Genomic DNA, 27,169 nt, shown 5'->3' with positions numbered 1-27,169 from the left:
CTCAGTTGAATGCCCAGTCTTGAAACCTGACTGATTAGGATCAAGAAGGTCATTCTGAGAGAGATAGCAGGAGAGCTGGCCAAGGACGGCACGTTCAAGAGTTTTGGAGAGAAAAGAAAGAAGGGATACTGGTCTGTAGTTGTTGACATCGGAGGGATCGAGTGTAGGTTTTTTTCAGAAGGGGTGCACCTCTCGCTCTCTTGAAGACGGAAGGGACGTAGCCAGCGGTCAAGGATGAGTTGATGAGCGAGGTGAGGTAGGGGAGAAGGTCTACGGAAATGGTCTGGAGAAGAGAGGAGGGGATAGGGTCAAGTGGGCAGGTTGTTGGGCGGCCGGCCGTCACAAGACGCGAGATTTCATCTGGAGAGAGAGGGGAGAAAGAGGTCAAAGCACAAGGTAGGGCAGTGTGAGCAGGACCAGCGGTGTCGTTTGACTTAGCAAACAAGGATCGGATATCGTCAACCTTCTTTTCAAAATGGTTGACGAAGTCATCCGCAGAGAGGGAGGAGGGGGGGGGGAGGGGGAGGAGGATTCAGGAGGGAGGAGAAGGTAGCAAAGAGCTTCCTAGGGTTAGAGGCAGATGCTTGGAATTTAGAGTGGTAGAAAGTTGCTTTAGCAGCAGAGACAGAAGAGGAGAATGTAGAGAGGAGGGAGTGAAAGGATGCCAGGTCCGCAGGGAGGCGAGTTTTCCTCCATTTCCGCTCGGCTGCCCGGAGCCCTGTTCTGTGAGCTCGTAGTGAGTCGTCGAGCCACGGAGCAGGAGGGGAGGACCGAGCCGGCCTGGAGGATAGGGGACAGAGAAAATCAAAGGATGCAGAAAGGGAGGAGAGGAGGGTTGAGGAGGCAGAATCAGGAGATAGGTTGGAGAAGGTTTGAGCAGAGGGAAGAGATGATAGGATGGAAGAGGAGAGAGTAGCGGGAGAGAGAGAGCGAAGGTTGGGACGGCGCAATACCATCCGAGTAGGGGCAGAGTGAGAAGTGTTGGATGAGAGCAAGAGGGAAAAGGATACAAGGTAGTGGTCGGAGATTTGGAGGGGAGTTGCAATGAGATTAGTGGAAGAACAGCATCTAGTAAAGATGAGGTCAAGCGTATTGCCTGCCTTGTGAGTAGGGGGGAAGGTGAGAGGGTGAGGTCAAAAGAGGAGAGGAGTGGAAAGAAGGAGGCAGAGAGGAATGAGTCAAAGGTAGACGTGGGGAGGTTAAAGTCACCCAGAACTGTGAGAGGTGAGCCATCTTCAGGAAAGGAACTTATCAAGGCGTCAAGCTCATTGATGAACTGTCCAAGGGAACCTGGAGGGCGATAAATGATAAGGATGTTAAGCTTGAAAGGGCTGGTAACTGTGACAGCATGGAATTCAAATGAGGAGATAGACAGATGGGTCAGGGGAGAAAGAGAGAATGTCCACTTGGGAGAGATGAGGATTCCAGTGCCACCACCCCGCTGGCTCGATGCTCTAGGGGTATGCGAGAACACGTGGGCAGACGAAGAGAGAGCAGTAGGAGTAGCAGTGTTATCTGTGGTAATCCATGTTTCCGTCAGCGCCAGGAAGTCTAGGGACTGGAGGGTAGCATAGGCTGAGATGAACTCAGCCTTGTTGGCTGCAGACCGGCAGTTCCAGAGGCTGCCGGAGACCTGGAACTCCACGTGGGTCGTGCGCGCTGGGACCACCAGGTTAGAGTGGCAGCGGCCACGCGGTGTGAAGCGTTTGTATGGCCTGTGCAGAGGGGAGAGAACAGGGATAGACAGACACATAGTTGACAAGCTACAGAAGTGTTGTTTCTTGTATTATTGTCTCTTGTGTCTTTAGAGAACTGTTTCACTTTGATATCCTTTTTCTTCTGTCCTGATTTTCTCTTTCTTTTCTTCTGTTAACTAGATATTCTTTGTTGTTCTTCGTTAGCTAGCTAGCTTCTTCCAAAAGAGTCCCTAGCAACTGCTTAGCAACTGGTAAACAATTCAGCTAGCTAAGATAACTACAATTTTCAGAAAAATAGGCTTTTGAAAAATAACTATCTTCTTTGTTTGTTGCTTGTTTTTTCTCCTCTTCAGTCTTGCAGTTTTCTTTTGCTTTTTCCGATGTACTTCACTCTAAAAACCATGTAAATTTCAATATTTGTAGGAGCTCATTTTTCAGCTGCTGCTGCTCAAATTGGAGTTCCGGAACATAGTTTACACAGTTCTGCTAAGACTCTTGAGAAAAGGGCTATGGGCAAGGGTTGGGGACCAGAATTGAGCTGAGAATTGGCCGGAATTGAGCTGAGATTGAGGGAGAAGCACCTGGGTACACCGGCTTGGTTGTCATTGGCAACCTCTGGGACAAGAGTGACACAGGATCATGTCAAGCGGTCATGTGGGGCTAGGGCTCACAAGGCCACCTTGCACATCTGAAGTCAATTCATTTGAGCTTGAATTATCAACAAACTTGATTCACATGATCAGCAGCTTACTCTGGATTTGAGACTCCCATACTACCTTCAAGAACGACACTCAATCCACTCAACTTGGGGTTGGAGGGTGACCTTGGATTTGAAACCAAGGGTTCAATTATACTCTTTACTTGACGTTATGTATCAGAGGACCACACTGCTCTACTACACATGTCTGGATGTGAGGACACAGAAAGGCTGGAAGAACATTTAAAGCATACAATACATTCTGAGTTGAAGTCCACCTTCGGCATTGTTTCTGTGGGGGAGCATTGAGTTGCCCCCCCCCCCCCCCCAATTTTCAGTTGGACGATGAGCCTTTCTTCCAATTTTTCTGGCAGCTTCCCATAAACCTATCCTCCATATATTATCTTGTGTGTCCAGATTTTATTTGCAACTCATTTATTCAGATTATTATTACCCTATTATAATGGGTTTGAATACTTTTCACTTTCTAGTTTATTTCTCATTTGCATTACAAGGAGGCAGAGCAAAGGAAGAAGACTAAAACGGTCTAAAGAATTGTAGCATGCAATGTATTCCAGCATACAGGTCCTCTGACAAGAAAGCTCTGCTTGTAATCTCCCTGTTTTTTTTTTTCCCCCATCGGCAATCATGACGTAGCCTAACATGAGCCTTGTGTCAGGCTAGGCTACATCTTCTACATTATCTCAGGACCTCATGTTAGACCTTGATCGTTCCCCACTCAAAACACACTTCTGAAAGCACCTACGTATACGCCCACGACAGATGAGTACCTCTGCATTCAGACGCGAAGGTGAGAAAGGTAGGTAGGTGTGTGTCAGTGGTCATTGCAGTTTGAGATATGGGAGGATTATCTTTTTTTATGAGCGTTGTCTTTCTGTTACAGCATATCGGATGATTCATTCATGTTCCATTCACCCAGCCAATGTAACATCAATAGTTTTAGGCTACTACATGATACTCACATTTTCCCTGTACCCGTCATGAGGATGCTACAACCCAGCCTATGAATGAAACGTAGGTGCACCGGTAGAGAGAATTTTGAGTAATCAAGGTGAGAGACAGTGACGCGTTCAGTACCACCTTGCACACTCTTGCCTGCATGTAGCTGATCTAGTGTTATAATCATTAGTCCAACAGCTATAAATGAGTTTCTATTGTACAAATTCAGGTATGTTTATCCCGGTTTTGTTTTCCGTTTCAAGAAACCTTTTTCAACAGAATCTGCAGGATGAATACACCCCTGATCACACGCAGACACAGTTCACCTTCATAGCAGCCACATACAAAACAGTATGCTCACTTTGCTCGTTGTGTATATAATTCCTTCTCGCAACTATCTGCGCGCTTTCCTCCTATTACCTTTCCCGTCGATTGTGGACTTCTTCAGTGCACAACACATCAGCTGTCTGACCAGGCAAAATAATCTTTCCAAGCCAAACCTTCATATCATGACCGCTGGCCGCTAAACACAGTCTACATCGTTGTCCCGTCATAGTCAATATAGCTACTAGAACTACCGTGTTAATAAACCAGCTGCAATAATGCAGTACAGTGTACGGTCAGAAAGCAGTTTAGCATTTACACTGGTGGGACCCGGTGGCAATAAATTAATAAAACCAAAAGCTTACCTTGACTTGGAAGAGTTCCAGTGTTGGATAGCCAGCTAGCTAACATGGCATCCCTCTCTGTTCGAGTAGGCTAAACTAGCTAGCTGCATTCAAAAGCTAAGTGAAAGTAAAAAAACATACAACCATATATATCTCACTCTCGCTTCTCCTTAATTTTGGAAGAAATGAATGTTAAACTGTTCAACTGTCTTTCTCGCTCTGAGTCAACTACTCACCACATTTTATGCACTGCAGTGCTAGCTAGCTGTAGCTTATGCTTTCAGTACTAGAGTCATTCTCTGATTCTTTCTTTGGGTGGATAACCATGCAGTTCATGCTGCAAGAGCTCTGATGGGTTGGAGGACGCCCTCAGGAAGTTGTCATAATTACTGTGTAAGTAAGTTACTGTACTAAAGTCAATGTACCCAGAAGAGGACAAACGCTAGCTGTCCTCTGGCTACACCATGGTGCTACCCTACAGAGTGCTGCTGAGGCTACTGTAGACCTTCATTGCAGAACAGTGTGTTTTAATCAATTATTTGGTGACAGGAATATATTTATAGTTTTATCTTGAAAGGATAACTTTTTTTAATGTTTCACCATTTCTATTAAATTAACTGAGGAGGATGGTCCTCCTTCCTCCTCTGAGTAGCCTCCACTGTGTGTGTCTCCAAAGCTCTGTCCCCACTCTGTCTCAAACTCCCTCTCTCTCTCGCTCACACTCACTCTCTCCCTTTGTAACTCTCCGTCCCTTTCTGCCTCTGAAGTGCTGCCAAGTTGAGTAGAGACCGTGCCCTCTCTAAGAGGAGGGGAGTAGAGACGCTCAGAACTTGCTTAGTCATGCTCTGATAGGATGCCTCGGCTAGCGATGCGAACTGACGAGACAGGAGTGTCAGTGCCGTGTTCTCGTCATGCTCTCGTCACTGGGCTCAGTCAGTTACCAGTGACGGCTTTAGAGGCAGTAGTCCCACTCCACGGGCTTCAACCTGAAAACGTATGCTTATTCCAACCTAAACTAAAGTAGCCTAATTCTGTACTTTTTCCCTAATTTATTTGACCCATTACCAGCCATAAAGTCAGGATTGAAGTCTTGTACCAACTCAATGGATGATGGTTAGGAGATGCAGGACCAAAATAATGTGAGCAATGTGTCTTTATGGTTATGTTCGTAGCGACTGCGATAAACCTTCATCGATGGTCATCTCTTTTTCTAGCCATGTTTGTCACTGTTTGAGTGACTGCATGAAGTGGGCACAAGTTCGGCAGTAAGTCAACACAAAATTAGTTTGGGATAACGAGCACTTAAATAGCAATTTCCTGCTTGAAATATATGAATTGACTTGGAAAATGGCTTTCATCAATTTTCATGTAGCCTACGTCTAGTGTTTGATTTAAAGCCAACCATGGGCTGTGTTCAAGGAGTTTGGGTCTATGTTATGATGGGCATGTTCTGCAATAACTCAACTTTCTATACAGTAACTTGTGACTGTTATGATTGAGTGCACTTGACTGGAATGCAGATAGGCCTATCCAGAGTAAGAATGTATTTGAGTAGGCTAGGTGCTGGTGAACACAGCACTCTGAATTTGCATTTCATCAGATAGGCCTAATACTAGTCGGCTGAATTGCTATTTGCAAATGCGTATCTAGAGTGCGTCTCTAAAGGGGAGCCACACTACAAGCCTATTTGTCTTTTTTTTCTTAACATTATATTCGACCGCATCCTATCCAACCAAAGGTATCTCTGAGAGTGTGAAGTCTAGCCTACTTTCAGTAAAAAGTTGACTGTTGTATTCTGTCTGTTTTTGAGTGGTCCAAATGAGAAATCCAACCTTTTCCTTTTTTTTTTCACGAAGGGTATTTTCTCACATAGTCCTTTTTTAACGTGAACTCGGGGTAAAAAATAAGGAAAATACCTCTGTTCTCTTTGTATTCACACTGCCCTCGCCTTTGAATGAGGACTCAACTCTTTTGCCAGTTCACTTCACCTATTTTGTGTTCCGAGTCCTCTTTGTATTTACATTTGCTATGTTTAGAAAGGATCCAAGAGCTTTTTCCAGCATTCCCTCAATGCACTCTGGGTTTTTACAAAGTGCAGGACAAGCCATTCCATCAGAATTTATCGGACAGCTAGATATACCCACTTACTGTGGTGAAAAAGTACCCAATTGTCATACTTGAGTAAAAGTAAAGATGCCTTAATAGAAAAACACTCAAGTAAACGTCAGTGACCCAGTAAAATACTACTTGAGTTCTTAAAAAATATATATACGTAAGTATCAAAAGTAAATGTAATTGCTAAAATATACTTAAGTTTTGAAAATAAAAGTATAAATAATTTCAAACTCCTTATAAAGCAAACCAGATGGCAAAAAAGTGTTTACTTACGGACAGCCAGGAGCACACTCCAACAGACATAATTTACAAACAAAGCATGTGTGTTTAGTGAGTCCGCAAGATCAGAGGCAGTAGGTAGATAGATGTTTTTGGGATCTGAAAGTCGTATTCCTATTAACTTCCAGTGTAGTGAGCGCAACTTTGTCATACTGCTGCGTCATACTGGCCGGATTCTGCCTGCTTGAACGACAATAACTCCGATACACATTAAATCACCCAGGGTATCGATAGAACATCACTCAGAGATGCACAAAAACAGTATAACATTCAAAATAGGTGAACCTTTTAATATTTTACACTAATGCCTACATACATTTTGGAAGCTAATAGATTACAATTATGTCTAATATTTTAACTAACTACAATCAGAAGATACTATTAACATGTAAATATATATAGCAGAATAATAACTGCAGATTAAATAATGCTGTTATTGAAAATTGTATACCGAATGTAGGCTACTGCCCCTTTAAGAGCTTGAATTTATTTTGTACCCCATGTTGTGATTTTCACCAAATATGTTGTCTTCTCACACTATTCAAACCCCACAATCGAATAAACAGTGTATGAAGCTATCTTAGCCTATAGATCACATATTGCAAACAAATACCAGTGACTAGAACCATTCAACGCTGGTCTGACCAATCGGAATTCATGCTTCAAGATTGTTTTGATCACCCGGACTGGGATATGTTCCGGTCAGCCGCAGAGAACAACATGTATCTATCTATATGCTGACTCAGTGAGTGAGTTTATAAGGAAGTGCATTGGAGATGTTGTTCCCACTGTGGCTATTAAAACCTACCCTAACCAGAAACTGTGGATGGATGGTGGCTTTCACAAACCTGAAAGCGCAAACCACCGCATTTAACCATGGAAAGAGGTCTGGGAATATGGCTGAATATAAACAGTGTATGTATTCCATCTGCAAGGCAATCAAACAAGCGAAATGCCGGTAAAGGGACAAAGTGGAGTCGCAATTCAACAGCTCAGACACGAGACATATGTTGCAGGGTCTACAGAAAATTACGGACAACAAAAGAAAACCAGCCACGTCAAGGACACCGTCACGCTTCCAGACAAACTAAACACCTTCTTTGCCCGCTTTGAGGATAATACAGTGCTACCATCGCGGCACGCAAACAAGGACTGCCCCCCCACCCTTGGCCGGCGTGAGTGAAACATCTAAACGTGTTAACCCTCGCAAGGCTGCTGGCCCAGACGGCATCCCTAGCTGTGTCCACAGAGCATGCGCAGACCAGCTGGCTATTGTGTTTACAGACATATTAAATCGCTCTCTATCCCAGTCTGCTGTCCCCACATGCTTCAAGATGGCCACCATTGTTCCTGTACCCAAGTAGACAGAAGTAACTGAACTAAATGACTACTGCCCCGTAGTACTCACTTCTGTCATCATGAAGTGCTTTGAGAGACTAGTCAAGGATCATATCACCTCCACCTTAGCGGCCACCCTAGACCTACCTCAGTTTTCATACCGCCCCAACAGGTCCACAGACGATGCAAACGCCATTGTACTGCACACTGCCCTATCCCATCTGGACAAGAGGAATACCTATGTAAGAATGCCGTTATTGAATACAACTCAGCATTCAACACCATAGTACCGAGGCGCAACACCAAGGCGCAACAGCACCTCTTCAACCTCAGGAAGCTGAAGAAATGTAACTTGTCACCCAAAACCCTGACAAACTTTTTTACAGATTCACAATCGAGAGCATCCTGTCGGGCAGTATAACAGCCTGGTATGGCAACTGCAGCGCCCGCAACCGTAGGGCTCTCCAGAGGGTGGTGCGGTCTGCACAACGCATCACAGGGGGCAAACTACCTGCCCTCCAGGACACCTACACCACTCGATGTCACAGGAAGGCCATAAAGATAATCAAGGACAAAAACCAACCGAGCCACTGCCTGTTCACACCGCTATCATCCAGAAGGCGAGGTCAGTACAGGTGCATCAAAGCTGGGACCGAGAGACTGAAAAACAGCTTCTATCTCAAGGCCATCAGACTGTTAAACAGCAATCACTAACTCAGAGAGGCTGCTGCCTACACTGAGACCCAATCACTGGCCACTTTAATAAATGGATCATGAGTCACTTTACACAATGCCACTTTTAAATAATGCCAATTTGATCATGTTTAAATATCTTACATTACTTATCATAGGTTTATACTGTATTTTATACCATCTATTGCACCTTGCCTATGCCGCTTGGCCATCACTCATCCATATATTTATATGTACAGATTCTCATTCATCTCTTTTTAGATTTGTGTGTATTCGGTAGTTGTTGGGGAATTGTTAGATATTACTGCGCTGTCGGAACTAGAAGCACAAGCATTTCGCTACACTCGCGTTATCATCTGTTAACCATGTGTATGTGACCAATAACATTTTATTTGATTTAATCTGAGCAAAACCTCAACACATTTTGTAATTTCTGTGCATCCTTAACAATCGCTAATCAGCACTTATTTTTTCATGTGAACCTGCACCTCATCTTCTGTAACACTTGACTTGACACCCTGTGCAATAACACGTTATGACACGATCAAAACCATGTCATATCTCATAACAGCTGACATAACTTGTCATAATATGGTCATAACACTGTCATGACCCATATATTTACACCTGTTGTGACATGTATTGCGTTATTTTATTGCTGGTTATGACACCTACTTAAGAGTGTCAAAACCCACATTTATTCAAATAAGTTTTTTTTTCTCTGTGAAGAAGTTTCCTTTCCACTCCTATGTAGGTGTCATAACAGCCATAAAATAACACTGTCACAGCAGGTCTAAATATGTGTCATGACAGTGTTATGTCAGCTGTTACGTCATGACATGGTTATGACTGTGTAATAACGTGTTATGACGCTGGGTGTCAAGTAAAGTGTTACCTCATCTTCTCTCTTTTGTGGCATCAATGTGAGGGCTTATGGCAGGGGAAACAGTGTTCTAGTGTGTGTGGTGCGGAAATTCAAGCAAACCGAATTCGGACCGCCTCTCACAATGGTCTCAATTTGGTTTGCTTTTTGGGCTCTTTTGAGGGGTCTGAGTTCTTTTGGGATGTTCATACTGCACAAAAAAATAAGCGAACTGCACTCAGTTCACAACAATTGGCTGAAAAGGGATTAAGTGTGAAAACACCCAAACTATACTACACTAGAAAATGTCTCTCCAGTTGCACACAAAGGTTTTTAACAGTTTGATTGTTTTTTTAAACATAGACGTCACTTCGTCTAGTTTAGATTTACATTTGATTGAGTTGTCAACTAACATTTGAACTGTGTCGTTGGATTTAGGTTCAAAATTGGGCGATTTTTTTTATTTTTTATTTTTTTGAAATATTTTTTATTAAAAAAAAATTATTTTTTTTTATTATTTTTTTTTACAAAATGTCTCATTTCCTTTACGTTGATTACTTTTTGCAAATTCAATCAGTTTTCCACGTTCATTCTATTCCATGGAAACACCATTGAGTCAACCAGTTTGGGCCCAGCGGGAATCTATACTGAACTAGTAGCCTAGCCACATCTCTCTTAGTTTCTGTGTAAAGGTGCTGAGCCAGATGCACCCCAAGCTTTTTAACAGTTTATAAAAATATTATATGATAATCAACTCAACCTATACTGAACTCATACATGTTTACCACATTCTACTGATCCAACCTTTTTTAACAGTTGATTTAAAAAAAATGGACTCATACTGAACTAATGCACATGTCTGTCTCCGTGAAGGTGCTGAGCCAGGTGCACCCCAAGCTGTCGTCCCAGGAGGATGCGCTGCAGTACATCGAGGAGCTGATCCTGCTGCTGCTCAACATGCTCTGCCAGGCACAGCCACGCAGCGTGCAGGACGTGGAGGTGAAGATCTCTATCAATAGCGCAACAGACATAAAACCTTGTTGAACCCCCCCCCCCCTTTTTACAGTAGTATAAACAGAGGGGTTTTTGTACACTTCCAAAGCAATAACGGGAGCTTTGGACAAAAAGGTCCAATACATAGAGATAAAGGGAATGTGTGCTTAGTGTTGTTTTGCCCTCAAATGTGATCTTTTACTGAAGCTTAGGCCCAGGTGATAAAATCACAACATTTCAATCACAATTAAGTTGAATCGTTGTGATTGTGTGGTCTAAGCTGTATTAAAAGATCCCGTTTGGGAGCAGAAAAAGAGTGAGCAGACCTTTCCTTTCAGAATCCCTCAGGGCATCAACAACAGATCAATGTGGCGAGGTAGAAGTTGCCTCTAAATCACAGGTCTAGGATCAGATGACTGTTCCCCTGATCCTCTCTCTTTAACCTATGGTCTAGGAAATAAACTGAACCTTGACCAGTAGTTAGGGGTTACTTCTACTTAAAGGGGCAATCAGCAGATGCGACACTGAACAAAAATATAAACGCAACATGTAAAGTGTTGGTCCCATGTTTCATGAGCTGAATTTTTTTTATCCCAGACATTTTCCAACGCACAAAAAGCATATTTCCCTCCTTCTGTGCACAAATTTGTTTTACGTCCCTGTTAGTGAGCATTTCTCCTTTGTCAAGATAATCCATCCACCTGACAGGTGTGGCATATCAAGAAGCTAAACAGCATGATGATTACACAGGTGCACCTTGTGCTGGGAACAATAAACGGCCACTCTAAAATGCCATAGATGTTTTGAGGGAGCGTACAATTGGCATTCTAACTGCAGGAATGTCCACCAGAGCTGTTGCCAGAGAATTTAATGTTAATTTCTCTACCATAAGTCGTTTTAGAGTATTTGGCAGTATGTCCAACTGGCCTCAGAACCGCAGACCACGCGTAACCACGCCAGCCCAGGACCTCCACATCTGGCTTCTTCACCTGCGGGATGGTCTGAGACCAGCCACCCGCACAGCTGATGAAACTTTGGGTTTGCACAACCAGGGAATTTCTGCACAAACTGTCAGAAACCGTCTCAGGGAAGCTCATCTGCGTGGTCTACATCTTCACCAGGGTCTTGACCTGACTGCAGTTTGGTGTCGTAACCAACTGTAGTGGGCAAATGCTCACCTTCGATGGCCACCTGCACGCTAGAGAAGTGTGCTCTTCATGGATGAATACCAGTTTCAACTGTACCAGGCAGATGGCAGACAGCCTCTGAGGCGTCGTGTAGGCAAGCGGTGTACTAATGTCAACGTTGGGAACAGAGTGCCCCATGGTGGCGGTGGGGTTATGTTATAAGCTACGGACAATGAACTCAATTGCATTTTATCGATAGCAATTTGAATGTACAGATACTGTGACGAGATCCTGAGGCCCATTGTTAAATCAAATTTTATTTGTCACATGCGCTGAATACAACAGGTGTAGACCTTATTGTGAAATTCTTACTTACAAGCCCATAATCAACAATGCAGTTCAAGAAATGGAGTTAAGAAAAATAGTGACACTATAAAATAACAATAACAAGGCTATATACAGGAGGTACCGGTACCATGTCAATGTGCGGGGCTACAGGTTAGTCGAGGTAATTTGTACATGTAGGTAGGGGTAAAGTGAATAGTCCATGTGGACATTTCATTAGTTGTTCAGCAGTCTTATGCCTTGGGGGTAGAAGCTGTTAAGGAGCCTTTTGGATCTAGACTTGGCGCATCGGTACCACTTGCCGTGCAGTAGCAGAGCACACAGTCTATGACTAGGGTGGCTGAAGTCTTTGACAATTTTTTGGGGCCTTCCTCTGACACCGCCTAGTATATATATCCAGGAAGGCAGGAAGCTTGGCCCCAGTGATGTACTGGGCTGTACGCACTACCCTCTAGTGTCTTACGGTCGTATGCTGAGCAGTTGCCATAACAGGCGGTGATGCAACCGGTCAGGATGCTCTCGATGGTGCAGTTGTAGAACTTTTTAGGATCTGAGGACCCATGCCAAGTCTTTTCAGTCTCCTTAGGGGGAATAGGCATTGTCGTGCCCTCTTCACGACTGTCTTGGTGTGTTTGGACCATGTTAGTTTGTTGGCGACGTGGACACCAAGGAACTTGAAACTCTCAACCTGCTCTACTACAGCCCCGTCGATGTGATTCGCCCTCCTTTTCCTGTAGTCCACGATCAGCTCCTTTGTCTTGCTCATGTTGAGAGAGAGGTTGTTATCCTGGCACCACACTGCCAGGTCTCTGACCTCCTCCCTATAGGCTGTCTCGTTGTTGTCGGTGATCGGGCCTACCACTGTTGTCGTCAGCAAACTTAATGATGGTGTTTGAGTCGTGCTTGGCCACGCAGATGTGGGTGAACAGGGAGTACAGGAGGGGACTAAGGTGGTAAGGGTAGGGGACTAAGGTGGTAAGGGTAGGGGGGACTAAGGTGGTAAGGGTAGGGGGGACTAAGGTGGTAAGGGTAGGGGGGACTAAGGTGGTAAGGGTAGCCCCTGAGGGGCCCCGTGTTGAGGATCAGCGTGACAGATGTGTTGTTGCCTACCCTTACCACCTGGGGGCGGCCCATCGAGGATCCAGTTGCAGTCGGTGTTTAGTCCCAGGGTCCTTAGTTTAGTGATGAGCTTTGTGTGCACTATGGTATTGAACACGGAGTTGTAGTCAATGAACAGTATTCTCACATAGGTGTTCCTTTTGTCCAGGTGGGAAAGGGCAGTGTGGAGTGCTTTCAACATGATAATCCACGGCACCATGTCGTAAGGATCTGAACACAATTCCTGGAAGCTGAACATGTCCCAGTTCTTCCATGGCCTGAATACAAGACATGTCACCCATTGAGCATGTTTGGGATACTGGATCAACGTGTTCCAGTTCCTGGCAATATCCAGCAACTTCGCTCAGCCACTGAAGAGGAGTGGGACAACATTCCACAGGCCACAATCAACAGCCTGATCAACTCTATGTGAAGGAGATGTGTCGCGCTGCATGAGACAAATGGTGGTCACACCAGATACTGACTGGTGTTCTGATCCATGCCCCTACCTTCGTTGACCAACAGATACATATCTGTATTCCCAGTCATGTGAACTCTATAGATTAGGGCCTAATTCACTTATTTCAATTGGCTTATTTCCTTTTATTGACTGTGACTGAGTAAAATCTTTGAAATTGTTGAATGTTGCGTTTTTATATTTTTGTTCAGTATACATACATTTTTGGACTCATACATTTCAATGATTTGTACCCATTGATTCTTGAAGAATATAACTTAGAAATGCCTCATGAGCTTAGTTCAACTGTCATACCCTATCAGAACCCAAAATATAAGCTTTTTACTCCGTTTGTAAACAAGCACTATATAGCTGCAAAACATGGTTAAAACGATCCTTTTGATATAATGGATTTCCTTGCATCCATAGCTCTGTCTATGAATTTGAGTGGTTCCATTTCTCTATCCCCATCCCTCAGCTTTTTACCGGACCGGGGCAGGGAGTCCGCTTTGTTATTGTTTCAACTGCTGATTGCTGCTTTAATGTCGTCGTTCACAGCTTATCATAGCATTCAGCTTCATTTTATTCTGTAGCAGACACACTTTTTATTGACAGCTGGTGAAGTCAGGGTTTCGGTAAAAGAGGATGTTGATTTATGTCCCCAACCATAAAGGGGAAATTATAAATGTTTGCCAAGTTTAATTTCTTTTAAGCTCAGATCATGGTGTTCTTTAGGTTTGTTTTGCACTGAGATATAACTCCGTTTTTGTCAATTTCTATTCTCATGTATACAATCCAATCCATTTACCCAAAGTGAAAAGTTAAGCTATTTGCAGACATGTATTTTGACTCCTATTGCTTTGACAATCATTTGAGTTCTTGTTTGGTTTTATGTCATTGAACAGTAAATGTTTTCTTGCACATCATCACACTAATGGCTACTACTGTTGTGTTGATTTTCTGCAATGATAACTGACATGAGCTAACGCAGAAAACATCTGAAATCTTTCTTTGTTCAGTCCATGTTTTAGATGGCCAACCTGTTTTCACCTCTTGTTTTTGTTTTGTCCACCTTGACTCATTTTTGCGAGCAGACGGATCACGTGAAATCCACAGGTGCTTTTTAGGGTCCATGGCCCTAGCCATGGGGCATGGTAAAGTCAAACCATGGATATGTGGTCTCTTTTTACCATGTTTACTCCTCCCTTAGTTCTGTGTTCTCACTTTCTGTTGACCTCTCCCTGTGACCCAGTCTGTATGAACTTTAACCCTTGACCTGTGCCCCCTTTTTAACCATTGACCTGCCAGGGTTGATGATTGACCACACTCATTTGTGCTTGTGTATATTGTAATTTGTCACCCATTGGATCCAACGGATTGCGGGAAATTTGTATTGTTTGTTTACTATGTATGTACCCTACATAAGAACTACATAACACATTCATAAGGAGTTCCTTAACACCTTTGTAGGCACAACATAAATGTTTGATTCCCTATAATATACAACACAAACATTTTGTAAATGCCTAGGCCTCAGAAAGCCTCTGTCAACTTAAGTTGTTGACATAAGCGCTTATTAATTTTTATGTAGTGCTTATGAAGATGTCCTCCATTAACTGTGGATGTATTTTGTAGTTCTCACCCTTTTTTAAAGGGTTACAGTAACTCTTTGCCCAACTCCTACGTCAAGGGAAGGACATCCTGGTAGTGCCTCTAGCGGAAGTGTGACTTGACATGTACATGTCATGTACCCGCCCTCCCATTGGCATAACCTGTTAGATGTCCCTTTTTAAGGGAAAAGTCCCTTGTGAAATGTCTGCGACAATAAAACAATGGTGTCAAGTGGTGTAAAGTGTCATAGGGTGGTTTGAAGGAGGAGAAGGCATGTTTACCCCCAGTGAACGAAGACGTTCACTGGGGGTACTGTTTGCTTTGCCTATGGATGCAGTATCAATAGAGTACCAGGAAATATGTAAATCAGAGATAAGTAAGGCCCTGTTTGCAGCCCAAATGGCACCCTATTCTCTATGTATTCCACTACATTTGACAAGGGCCCATAGGGCTCTGGTCAAAAGTATTGCACTATTAAAGGGCTCTCGATCTCCCTCCCTCCTTTCCACCCCTCAGGAGCGAGTGCAGAAGAGTTTCCCGCACCCTATCGATAAATGGGCTATCGCTGATGCCCAGGCGGCCATTGAAAAGAGGAAGAGGAGGAATCCTTTGGCCCTGCCCGTGGATAAGATCCACCCGCTGCTCAAGGTAACCCATAATCCCAAATGTCTGGGTCATGTTCAGTAGGGCAAAGCAATTTGAAATGGAAGCGAAAATGTACGTTTCTTACTGGACACTTTTAGCAGGATCCGACATTAATGATGGCCCGCTGGCCAGTAAAAGCATGTTGGGCCAGTATCTTCTCAGCACATTTTGTCTTTCCAGTTTACCTTCTGTGTCGCAGTCTGCTATTGAAAACCATTGAAGACTACACACTGAAAAGTCATCCTATTTGTATTTGAGCAAAATTATTGGTCGTTCATTCAACCACGCTCTTCGCCAATCACAACTTCTTGAGCATGCGAGCAGTACATGAGTTGATGCCTTCACACGGCACACATGAGCTGTCCAGAGTGAAAAGAAGCGCTCAAAAATCTACTCACTGAGCTCATTTATTTTAGGGAAAGTAGTGAACATACTAGCAAAAATGACATGCATGCATGCATACATGCATGCATGCATACATACATACATACATACATGCATGCATGCATACATACATACATACATACATACATACATACATACATACATACATACATACATACATACATACATACATTTAAACCTAGGCCCTGCATGACCCTAATGCATTTTCAAAGAGTAAGTTAACCTTGGACCCTGCTTTCAAGTAGTACATTGCTGTTTTGTGCCTACTGAACATGACCGTGTTAGCTAGACCAATCATAATGAAGTGACCTGTAAGGTCATCAACATGTAGCCTATGTCTTCAGCGCCCAGTAAATTAGTCAGGCTGTGAACCACTTTTAGGAAACAGCAGGGTGTATTCAGTGATGTACAGTGCCTTCAGAAAGTATTCACACCCCTTGACTTTTTCCCCAAAAATGTTTTATTACAAGTTGGATTAAAAGGGATTTGTTGTCAAGGAGCTACACAAAATACAGTGGTTCTTCCTTTAGAAGTTACGAGTTTATGCTGCGACCGTTTGTGGTAGATGGTGGCATTCTGTCAAGGGGTACAATGACAGAATGCCACCATCTACCACAAACGGTCGCAGCATAAACTCGTAACTTCTAAAGGAAGAACCACTGTATTTTGTGTAGCTCCTTGACAACAAATCCCTTTTAATCCAACTTGTAATAAAACATTTTTGGGGAAAAAGTCAAGGGGTGTGAATACTTTCTGAAGGCACTGTACATCACTGAATACACCCTGCTGTTTCCTAAAACGGGTGTACTTCACAAAATAGATGGCATCATGAGGTAGGAAAATTATGTGGATATATTGAATCAACATCTCAAGACATCAGTCAGGAAGTTAAAGTTTGGTCGCAAATGGGTCTTCCAAATGGACAATGACCACAAGCATACTTCCAAAGTTGTGGCAAAATGGCTTAAGGGCAACAAAGTCAAGGTATTGGAGTGGCCATCACAAAGCCCTGACCTCAATCCCACTAGAAAAATAGTGGGCAGAACTGAAAAGGCGTGTGCGAGCAAGGAGGCCTGACTGTGAGGAGGAATGGGCCAAAATTCACCCAACTTATTGTTGGAAGCTTGTGGAAGGCTACCTGAAACGTTTGACCCAAGTTAAACAATTTAAAGGCAATGCTATCAAATGCTAATTGAGTGTATGTAAACTTCTGACCCACTGGGAATGTGATGAAAGAAATAAAAGCTGAAATAAATCATTCTCTCTACTATTATTCTGACATTTCACATTCTTAAAATAAAGTGGTGATGCAAACTGGAATTTTTCCTAGGATTGAATGTCAGGAATTGTGCAGAACTGAGTTTAAATGTATTTGGCTAAGGTGTATGTAAACTTCTGACTTCAAGTGTGTGTTTTTTATATATATATATATATATATATATATATATATATATATATTTTTGTTACTTTTTACCCCAATTTCGTGATATCCAATTGGTAGTTTAGTCTTGTCCCATCGCTGCAACTCCCATAAGTACTTGGGAGAGGTGAAGGTTGAGAGCCATGCGTCCCCCGAAACACGACCCTGCCAAGCCGCACTGCTTCTTGACACACAACTCTTATATCCCGGAAGCCAGCCGCATCAATGTGTCAGAGGAAACACTGTACAGCTGGTGACCGAAGTCAGCGTGCCCGGCCCGCCACGTGGAGTCGCTAGAGCATGATGAGACAAGGACATCCCTGTCAGCCAAACCCTCCCCTAACCCAGACGACGCTGGGCCAATTGTGCACCACCTCATGGGTCTCCCGGTTGGCTGCGACACAGCCTGGGATCGAACCCGGAAGTGGGTTAGGCCTATGTGTTTAGTTAGGCCTATGTGTAAGTAATTAAGCAGCTTACTCCTGTTATGGTTTTAAGCAAAGATCTGTAAGGATATGAGTCGACTTGTCTCCTCAGTATAATGCTCGTGTCTCTTGGTTGACCTTATTTAGAATTTTTTTTGGATAAGTATTTTCAACATTTTAAAGTTGTTTCAGGGCAAGCTTTGAAGCTTCTTTATGTTTTTTCCACTATTAGGCTATTGACCAATAGAACACCTAGCCTAATTTGAATGTTATTCATACCGTTTTAATTAGTGGATAGGTTTTTATCATGACTGTTACTCGTGTTCCTGGTCCTGCCAGAGAAACATGCTCTTATCTGGGGTGGCTGTTGTGAAGAACCAATGTCTTCCTATCAGTACAGAGATCAAGTCAATGTCAAAAGGGAGTCTATTTTGATGTAGGCGGTAGATTTTTAGCTAGATTGTTCTGATGTCTTCTTAAGATGTATGAAATGTATGCATTCACTACTGTAAGTCGCTCTGGATAAGAGCGTCTGCTAAATGACTAAAATGTAAATGTAAATGTGTTAGAACGCTGATCTATCTGTAGTCTAAACTGTGGCAGTTAATGGAGGAGTTTTCAGTCACTCTCTCCTCTGGCGCTAGAGACCTGCATCAGGCAACAACAACAAAAACTGTCGGTGCTCCTGGAGTTAAGAGAGAACTTGGGTAAAAACATCCTTATTTTTAAACAAGCCATAGAAAGCTAGATGCAATTTCAGTTAACAAAGAAAAAGTTATGAACTTGTCTGTCGGCCCTGGATTAAAGACCAAAATTGGTTAAAGAAAATTGTGATGAATAAAAATATATACCACCGTCTCTTGCGCATGTCATTTTCCTTTCATAAATGCATCCTTACTTACAAGCGACTATTATTATCTAGAGGTCGACCGATTATATTTTTTTATATATAAATATATTTGTAATAATGACAATTACAACAATACTGAATGAACAATGAACACTTTTATTTTAACTTAATATAATACATAAATAAAATCAATTTAGGCTGTGATTCAATGTTAATTTAACAGGCACCGCATCGATTATATGCAACGCAGGACAAGCTAGATAAACTAGTAATATCATCAACCATGTGTAGTTAACAAGTGATTATGTTAAGATTTATTGTTTTTTTAGTAGATACGTTTAATGCTAGCTAGCACCTTACCTTGCTGTACTCGCATAACAGGTAGTCAGCCTGCCACGCAGTCTCCTGGTGGAGTACAATGTAATTGGCCAAAATCGGTGTCCAAAAATGGCGATTACCGATTGTTATGAAAACTTGAAATCGGCCCTAATTAATCGGCCATTCTGATTAATCGGTCGACCTCTATTATTAACCCTGCATTATAATTATATAAAGCCCCTTAGGGCAAATCTGGTCTGTGAGAATATCTAACGATAAATGCCCCCCCTCACTTATAATTCACTGTATCACAATTCCAGTGGGTCAGAAGTTTACATACACAAAGTTGACTGTGCCTTTAAACATCTTGTAAAAAAACAGAAAATTATGTCATGGCTTTTAGAAGCTTCTGATAGGCTAATTGACATAATTTGAGTCAATTGGAGGTGTACCTGTGGATGTATTTCAAGGCCTGCCTTCAAAATCACTGCCTCTTTGCTTGACATCATGGGAAAATCAAAAGAAATCAGCCAAGACCTCAGGAAAAAAATGGTACACCTCCACAAGTCTGGTTCATCCATGGGAGCAATTTCCTAACGCCTGAAGGTACCACGTTCCACTGTACAAACAATAGTACGCAAGTATAAACACCATGGGACACCAAAATCAAAATGAACAGTTAGTTTCTGGTGTGGCCACCAGCTGCATTAAGTACTGCAGTGCATCTCCTCCTCATGGACTGCACCAGATTAGCCACTTCTTGCTGTGAGATGTTACCCCACTCTTCCACCAAGGCACCTGCAAGTTCCTGGACACTTCTGGGGGGAATGGCCCTAGCCCTCACCTTCCGATCCAACAGGTCCCAGACGTGCTCAATGGGATTGAGATCCGGACTCTTTGCTGGCCATGGCAGAACACTGACATTCCTGTCTTGCAATAAGTCACGCACAGAACGAGCAGTATGGCTGGTGGCATTGTCATGCTGGAGGGTCATGTCACGATGAGCCTGCAGGAAGGGTACCACATGAGGGAGGAGGATGTCTTCCCTGTAACTCACAGCGTTGAGATTGCCTGCAATGACAACAAGCTCAGTCCGATGATGCTGTGACACACCGCCCCAGACCATGATAGACCCTCTACCGCCAAATCGATCCTGCTCCAGAGTACAGGCCTCGGTGTAACGCTCATTCCTTCGATGATAAAAGCGAATCTGACCATCACACCTAGTGAGACATAACCGCGACTCGTCAGTGAAGAGCACTTTTTGCCAGTCCTGTCTGGTCCAGCGACGTAGGGTTTGTGCCCATGGGCGACGTTGTTGTCGGTGATGTGTGGTGAGGACCTGCCTTACAACAGGCCTTCAAGCCCTCAGTCCAGCCTCTCTCAGCCCATTTCGGACAGTCTGAGCACTGATGGAGGGATTGTGTGTTCCTGGTGTAACTCGGGCAGTTGTTGTTGCCATCCTATACTTGTCAGGTATGATGTTCGGATATACTGATCCTGTGCAGGTGTTGTTACACGTGGTCTGTCACTGCGAGGACGATCAGCTGTCCGTCCTGTCTCCCTGTAGCGCTGTCTTAGGCGTTTCACAGTACGGACATTGCAATTTATTGCACTGGCCACATCTGCAGTCCTCATGCCTCCTTGCAGCATGCCTAAGGCAATTTCACGCAGATGAGCAGGGACCCTGGGCATCTTTCTTTTGGTGTTTCAGAGTCAGTAGAAAGGTCTCTTTAGTGTCCTAAGTTTTCTGTGACCTTATTTGCCTACCGTCTGTAAGCTGTTAGTGTCTTAACGACCGTTCCACAGGTGCATGTTCATGGTTCATTCAACAAGCATGTGAAACAGTGTTTAAACCTATTACAATGAAGATCTGTGAAGTTATTTGGATTTTTACGAATTATCTTTGAAAGACAGGGTCCTGAAAAAGGGACATTTCTTTTTTTGGTGTATGTGTGTGTGTGTGTGTGTGTGTCTTGATTAGATCATTTTCAACCCCCTGAGTCAATACATGTTAGAATCACCTGAGGCAGTGACTACAGCTGTGAGTCTTTCTGGGTAAGTCTCTCAGAGCTTTGCAGACCTGGATTGTACAATATCTGCCCATTATTCAAAAAATTATTCAAGCTCTGTGAAGTTGGTGGTTGATCATTGCTAGACATCCATTTTCAGTTATTGTCATAAATTGGCTTAAAAATCTGTCTGTAACCAGGCCACTCAGAAACATGCAATGTCGTCCTGGTAAGCAACTCCAGTGTATATTTGGCTTTGTGAAAGGTGAATTTGTCTCCCAGTTTCTGTTGTAAAGCAGACTGAACCAAGTTTTCCTCTAGGATTTTGCCTGTGCTTAGCTCTATTCCTACACTCTTTTTATAAAAAATAAAAAAAAATCTCCCTAGTCCTTGCTGGAGACGTGCATACTCATAACATGATGCAGCCACCACCATACTTGAAAATATGAAGTGTGTGGTACTCAGTGATGTGTTGGATTTGCCCAAAACATAATGCTTTGTATTCAGGACAAAGTTAATTTCTTTGCAACATTGTGTGAAGTATTACTTTAGTGCCTTACTGCAAACAGGATGCATGTTTTTGAATATTTCTATTCTGTACAGGCTTCCCTCTTTTCACTCTGTCATTTAGGTTAGTGTTGTGGAGTAACTACAATGTTGCTCCATCCTCGGTTATCTCCTAAATCAAATGTTATTTGTCACATACACTTGTTTAGCAGATGTTATTGCGGATGTAGCTGAATGCTTGTGTTTCTAGCTCCAACAGTGCAGAAATATCTAACAAGTAATATCTAACAATTTCACAACAATGCACACACATCTAAAGGAATGGAATTAAGAATTTATAGATATTTGGAGGAGCAATGTCAGTGGCATAGACTAAGATACAGTAGGATAGAATACAATATATAGATATGAGATGAGCAATGCAAAATATGTAAACATGATTAATAAAGTGACTAGTGTTCCATTTATTAAAGTGGCCAGTGATTGCAAGTCTATGTATATAAGGCAACAACCTCTGTGCTAGTGATGGCTATTTAACACTGATGGCCTTGAGAAACTGCTTTTCAGTCTCTCGGTCCCAGCTTTGATGCACCTGTATTGACCTCGCCTTCTGGATGATAGCGGGGTGAACAGGCAGTGGCTCAGTGGTTGTTGTCCTTGATGATCTTTTTGGCCTTCCTGTAGTAGTTTTCCCCCGGTGAGGCATTGGGCAGACCACACCACCCTCTGGAGAGCCCTGCGGTTGCGGGCTGTGCAGTTGCCATACCAGGTGTGATGCAGCCCGACAGGATGCTCTCAATTGTGCATCTGTAAAAGTTTGTGAGGGTTTTAGGTGCCAAGCCAAATTTCTTCAGCCTCCTGAGGTTGAAGAGGCGCGGTTGCGCTTTCTTCACCACACTGTCTGTGTGGGTGGACCATTTCAGTTTGTCAGTGATGTGTACGCCGAGGAACTTGAAGCTTTCCACCTTCTCCACTGAGGTCCCATCGATGTGGATAGGGGGTGCTCCCTCTGCTGATTCCTGAAGTCCACGATCAGCTCCTTTTTGTTTTGTTGACGTTGGGTGTGAGGTTATTTTCCTGGCACCACACTCCCAGGGCCCTCACCTCCTCCCTCTAGGCTGTCTCGTCATTGTTGGTAATCAGCCATACTAGTGTTTTGTCATCTGCAAATTTGAGTTGGAGGTGTGCGTGGCCACACAGTCATGGGTGAACACGGAATACAGGAGGGGGCTGAGCACGCATCCTTGTGGGGCCCCAGTGTTGAGGATCAGCGAAGTGGAGGCTCGTCATGAAGTCCAGGACCCAGTTGCACATGGCGGGGTTCAGACCCAGGGCCTCAAGCTTAATGATGAGCTTAGGGCAGTGTAGTGCAATGGCAATTGCATCTGTGGATCTATTGGGCCGGTAAGCAGATTGAAGTGAGTCTAGGGTGTCAGGTAAGGTAGAGGTGATATGATCCTTGACTAGTTTCTCAAAGCATTTCATGATGACAGAAGTGAGTGCTACGGGGCGATAGTCATTTTGTTCAGTTATCTTTGCTTTCTTGGGTACAGGAAGAATGGTGGACATCTTGAGCTTGTGGGGACAGCAGACTGGGATAGCGAGAGATTGAAATGGACGCAGACCATCCAGCTGGTCTGCGTCCTTGACTGGGCCGGCAACCTTGTGAGGGTTAACATTCTTAAATGTCTTACTCACATTGGCCACGGAGAAGGAGAGCCCACAGTCCTTGGAAGTGGGCCGCGTCGGTGGCACTGTGCTATCCTCAAAGAGGGGGCGAAGAAGGTGTTTAGTTTGTCCGGAAGCAAGACGTCAGTGTCCGCGACGTGGCTGGATTTCCCTTTGTAGTCCGTGATTGTCTGTAGACCCTCCCACATACGTCTAGTGTCTGAGCCGTTGAATTGCGACTCCTCTTTGTCTCTTCACTGATGTTTTGCCTGTTTGTTTGCCTTACGGAGGGAATAACTACACTGTTTGTATTCAACTATATTCCCAGTCACCTTGCCATGGTTAAATGCGATGATTTGCGCTTTCAGTTTTCTGCGAATGCTGCCATCTATCCACGGTTTCTGGTTAGGGTAGGTTTTAATAGTCACAGTGGGTACAACAGCTGTAAATTTCCTGATGAACTCAGTCACCGTATCAGTGTGTGTTCATTTATGTTATTCTAAGAGTCTACCCGAAACATATCCCAGTCCGTGTGATCAAAACAATCTTGAAGCATGGATTTCCGATTGGTCAGACAAGCGTTGAATAGTCCTTAGCACGGGTCCTTCCTGTTTGAGTTTATGCCTATTGGAAGGGAGGACCAAAATGGAGTCGTGATCAGAAGGGAGGGCCTTGTAGGCATCCCGAAAGTTGTAGTAGCAGTGGTCGAGTGTTTTAGCCGCGCGAGTACTACAGTCAATGTGTTGATAGAACTTTGGCTGTGTTTTTCTCAGATTTGCTTTGTTAAAATCTCCAGCTACAATAAATGCGGCCTCAGGATATGTGGTTTCCAGTTTGCATAAAGTCCAGTGAAATTCTTTGAGGGCTGCCGTGGTATCGGCTTGAGGGGGAATATACACGGCTGTGACTATAGCCGAAGAGAATTCTCTTGGAAGGTTATACGGTCGGCATTTGATTGAGGTATTCTAGGTTGGGTGAACAAAAGGTGTTGAGTTCATGTACGTCCACACAATCATGCCATGAGTAGTTAATCATGAAACATACACCCCTGCCCTTTGTCTTCCCGGAGAGATATTTATTTCTGTCTGCGCGATGAACTGAGAACCCAACTGGCTGTACGGACTCAGACAGTATATCTCGAGAGTGCCATGTTTCCATGAAACAGAGTATGTTACAATCCCTGATGTCTCTCTGGATGGAAATTCTCGCCCTGAGCTCGTCAACTTTATTATCCAGAGACTGAACATTAGCGAGTAATATACTCAGATGCGGTGGATGGTGTGCGCGCCTCCTGAGTCGGACTAGAAGTCCTGAGTCGGACTAAAAGGAGTACCTCCTTTTCCGCCAGCGGTGTTTTGGATCTGCCTCTTGAATCAGTTCAATTGCCCTGGGGGGTACGAACAAAGGATCCGATTAGGGAAAGTTGTATTCCTGGTCATAATGCTGGTGAGTTACCACCGCTCTCATATCCAAAAGTTCTTCCCGGCTGTATTTCATAACACACATTTCCTGGGCTTATAATGTAAGAAATAACACATAAAAAACAAATACTGCAAAGTTTAATCAGAGCTAGAAGCATGGCAGCCGTATCTGTCGGCGCCATTTTCATTAATGGCTGTCACAGCCATTCCACTCAGTAACTGTCCTAAAATCACCACTCTCAATGTGGTGAAATCCCTGAGCTGTTTCCTTCTTCTCCGGCAACTGAGTTAGGAAGGATACCTGTATCTTTGTAGTGACTGTGTGTATTGATAACTGCGCCATGCTCAAAGTGATATTCAATGTCTGCTTTATTTTTGACCCATCTACCAATCGGTGCCCTTTGCGAACCATTGGGAAACCTTGCTGGTCTTTGTGGTTTAATCTGTGCTTGAAATTCACTGCTCGACTGGGGGACCTTACTAATTGTATGTGTGGGGTACAGAGATGGGGTAGTCATTTAAAAATCATGTTAAACTTCTATTTTTGCACGAGGTGAGTCAATGCAACTTATTATGTGACTTGTTAAGCACGTTTTTTGTCTTGAATTTATTTAGGCTTGCCATAACAAAAAGGTTAAATACTTATTGACCCAAGACATTTCAGCTTTTACTTTTTTATTCATTTGTAAACATTTCTCAAAACAATTCCACTTTGAAGTTATGGGGTATTGATCAGTGACACAAAATCAAAATTCAACACAATGTGTAAAAAATCATGGGGTATGAATACTTTGGATCCTTTGTTCTGAAGTCACAGTAAAAAGTCCTGAATGTTGCAGGTAGGACTGTCTGTCATATATTCATTTATTCATTCATTCTAGCTGTTCTACACAGTATATCTGAAAGTGTTGTAATCCTCCTGTGCAGGGTCCGGTTACTGATGTCTGTGTTCTACACTTCAGAAAGTGACAATGTTATGAAACAGAAAAAGGATTGATTGGACTGTTTTTAAAGTGACTCAATAAACAAAACAGACATTTTGTGTTTTCTTTGTCCAAAATGTTATCTGTTTTGGTTCTTACTGACCACAGCCCTAGTAAAGGTATTGGCCACTTTTCTTACAATACCTATACTGACCAATAGAGGGAGACATCGAACTGTGTTGTGGAATGGGTCACTTATTGAAAATCCAGGATGAACCTGTGATGCTTAACAAAATGTCTTCCCCCATGCCAAATACTTTGAGATGATATTAAAGGGGCAATCTGCAGTTGAAACGATAACAAAGTTTTGGTAGAAAGCTGTGGGATGGGTATGGAGAAATGTAGAAAGCCAGTATGAGGGTTTGCACGCAGGCTATAATTAATTGTGGCTGTAGCGTTCAAAAGGTACTTGCACTCAAACCATGAGAAGTACAATTCCAAGGAGATGCAAAGATTAACTTAATTTAGACCATGCTTCAAAGAATACAAAAGATTTAAAGTTCTGAAAGACCTAAACTTTTTGCACTATTACATTTTTGTATTCTTTCACCTATTGCCCCTTTAAATAAGGAATGATATCATTCTAAAATGTAAAGCCTAACTAACACCTAACCATAGATGCTTTGAGTGACCAAGCAACCTTTAAAAACATGCCTCTTTTTGGATACTTTAAGAATTTTCCACTTTTATTCTTTAGACCTTTTTGCTATGAGCTAGTGCTCTTTGTTTTAGAAATACACATATACATTCATATACAGCAACAACAGAATTACTGTGGTTGACAGCATTTTAAGAACACAGGTTTATACAATTCTTAGCTAATTACCTTGCATAACCATCTCACATTACTTAATTAGTATTAAAGTACCTATTGTGCCCAATTACTGTTCAATGTGTACCGGTAACTAAAACGCTTAATGGAAATCTTACCCAGCACATTCTGCATTCTGTGGACCTACACCGTTTACATTAGTTTGAAAGTACAGTGGTTGGATTATACAGTAGTCAAACCACACCGACCCTGCTTTTACCCATGATTCATTTCCCCATGATTCTTGTTCTTTATTCAAGAGGCACTAGGGTACAATATCAACCACCAGTACAGTAGGTGTACGTGTACATTGTGGACTAATTTTCCCATAATTCCTCTCCCTTGTTCAGGAGGTACTAGGGTACAAGATTGACCACCAGGTGTCGGTGTACATTGTGGCGGTGTTGGAGTACATCTCAGCAGACATCCTGAAGCTGGCAGGGAACTACGTGAGGAACATCCGCCACTACGAGATCTCCCAGCAGGACATCACCGTGGCCATGTGTGCCGATAAGGTGAGAGTAACGCCTGTGTTTTGCATCACAATGTATTGTAATGCATTATGAAGAGGGTCTTCAACATCAGCTACAATGAGATCTCCCAGCAGGACATCACTGACCATATATGCCAATAAACAATTTCTAGTTATATACAGTGGGGAGAACAAGTATTTGATACACTGCAGGTTTTCCTACTTACAAAGCATGTAGAGGTCTGTAATTTTTATCATAGGTACACTTCAACTGTGAGAGACGGAATCTAAA

At 43.1% G+C, this 27,169-nt stretch overlaps 1 protein-coding gene across 4 annotated transcripts in view; it reads left to right on the top strand.

Annotated features, from left to right (window-relative positions):
* Nucleotides 1-27,169, top strand: part of LOC106584773 (son of sevenless homolog 1) — a 92,564-nt gene that overhangs the window by 13,966 nt on the left and 51,429 nt on the right. For all 4 annotated transcript variants that reach the window (XM_082964042.1, XM_082964040.1, XM_014170357.3 and 1 more), the window contains exons 2-4: nucleotides 10,183-10,308; nucleotides 15,457-15,588; nucleotides 26,756-26,920. In XM_082964042.1, coding sequence (XP_082820168.1) covers nucleotides 10,183-10,308; nucleotides 15,457-15,588; nucleotides 26,756-26,920 — 423 coding nt within the window. The remainder of the gene's footprint in view (nucleotides 1-10,182; nucleotides 10,309-15,456; nucleotides 15,589-26,755; nucleotides 26,921-27,169) is intronic.

This window comes from Salmo salar, chromosome 02, assembly GCF_965601325.2.
Source record: "Salmo salar chromosome 02, fSalSal1, whole genome shotgun sequence".
NCBI classification, from domain to species: domain Eukaryota; kingdom Metazoa; phylum Chordata; class Actinopteri; order Salmoniformes; family Salmonidae; genus Salmo; species Salmo salar.
This window is presented reverse-complemented; position numbering and strand designations above follow the sequence as displayed.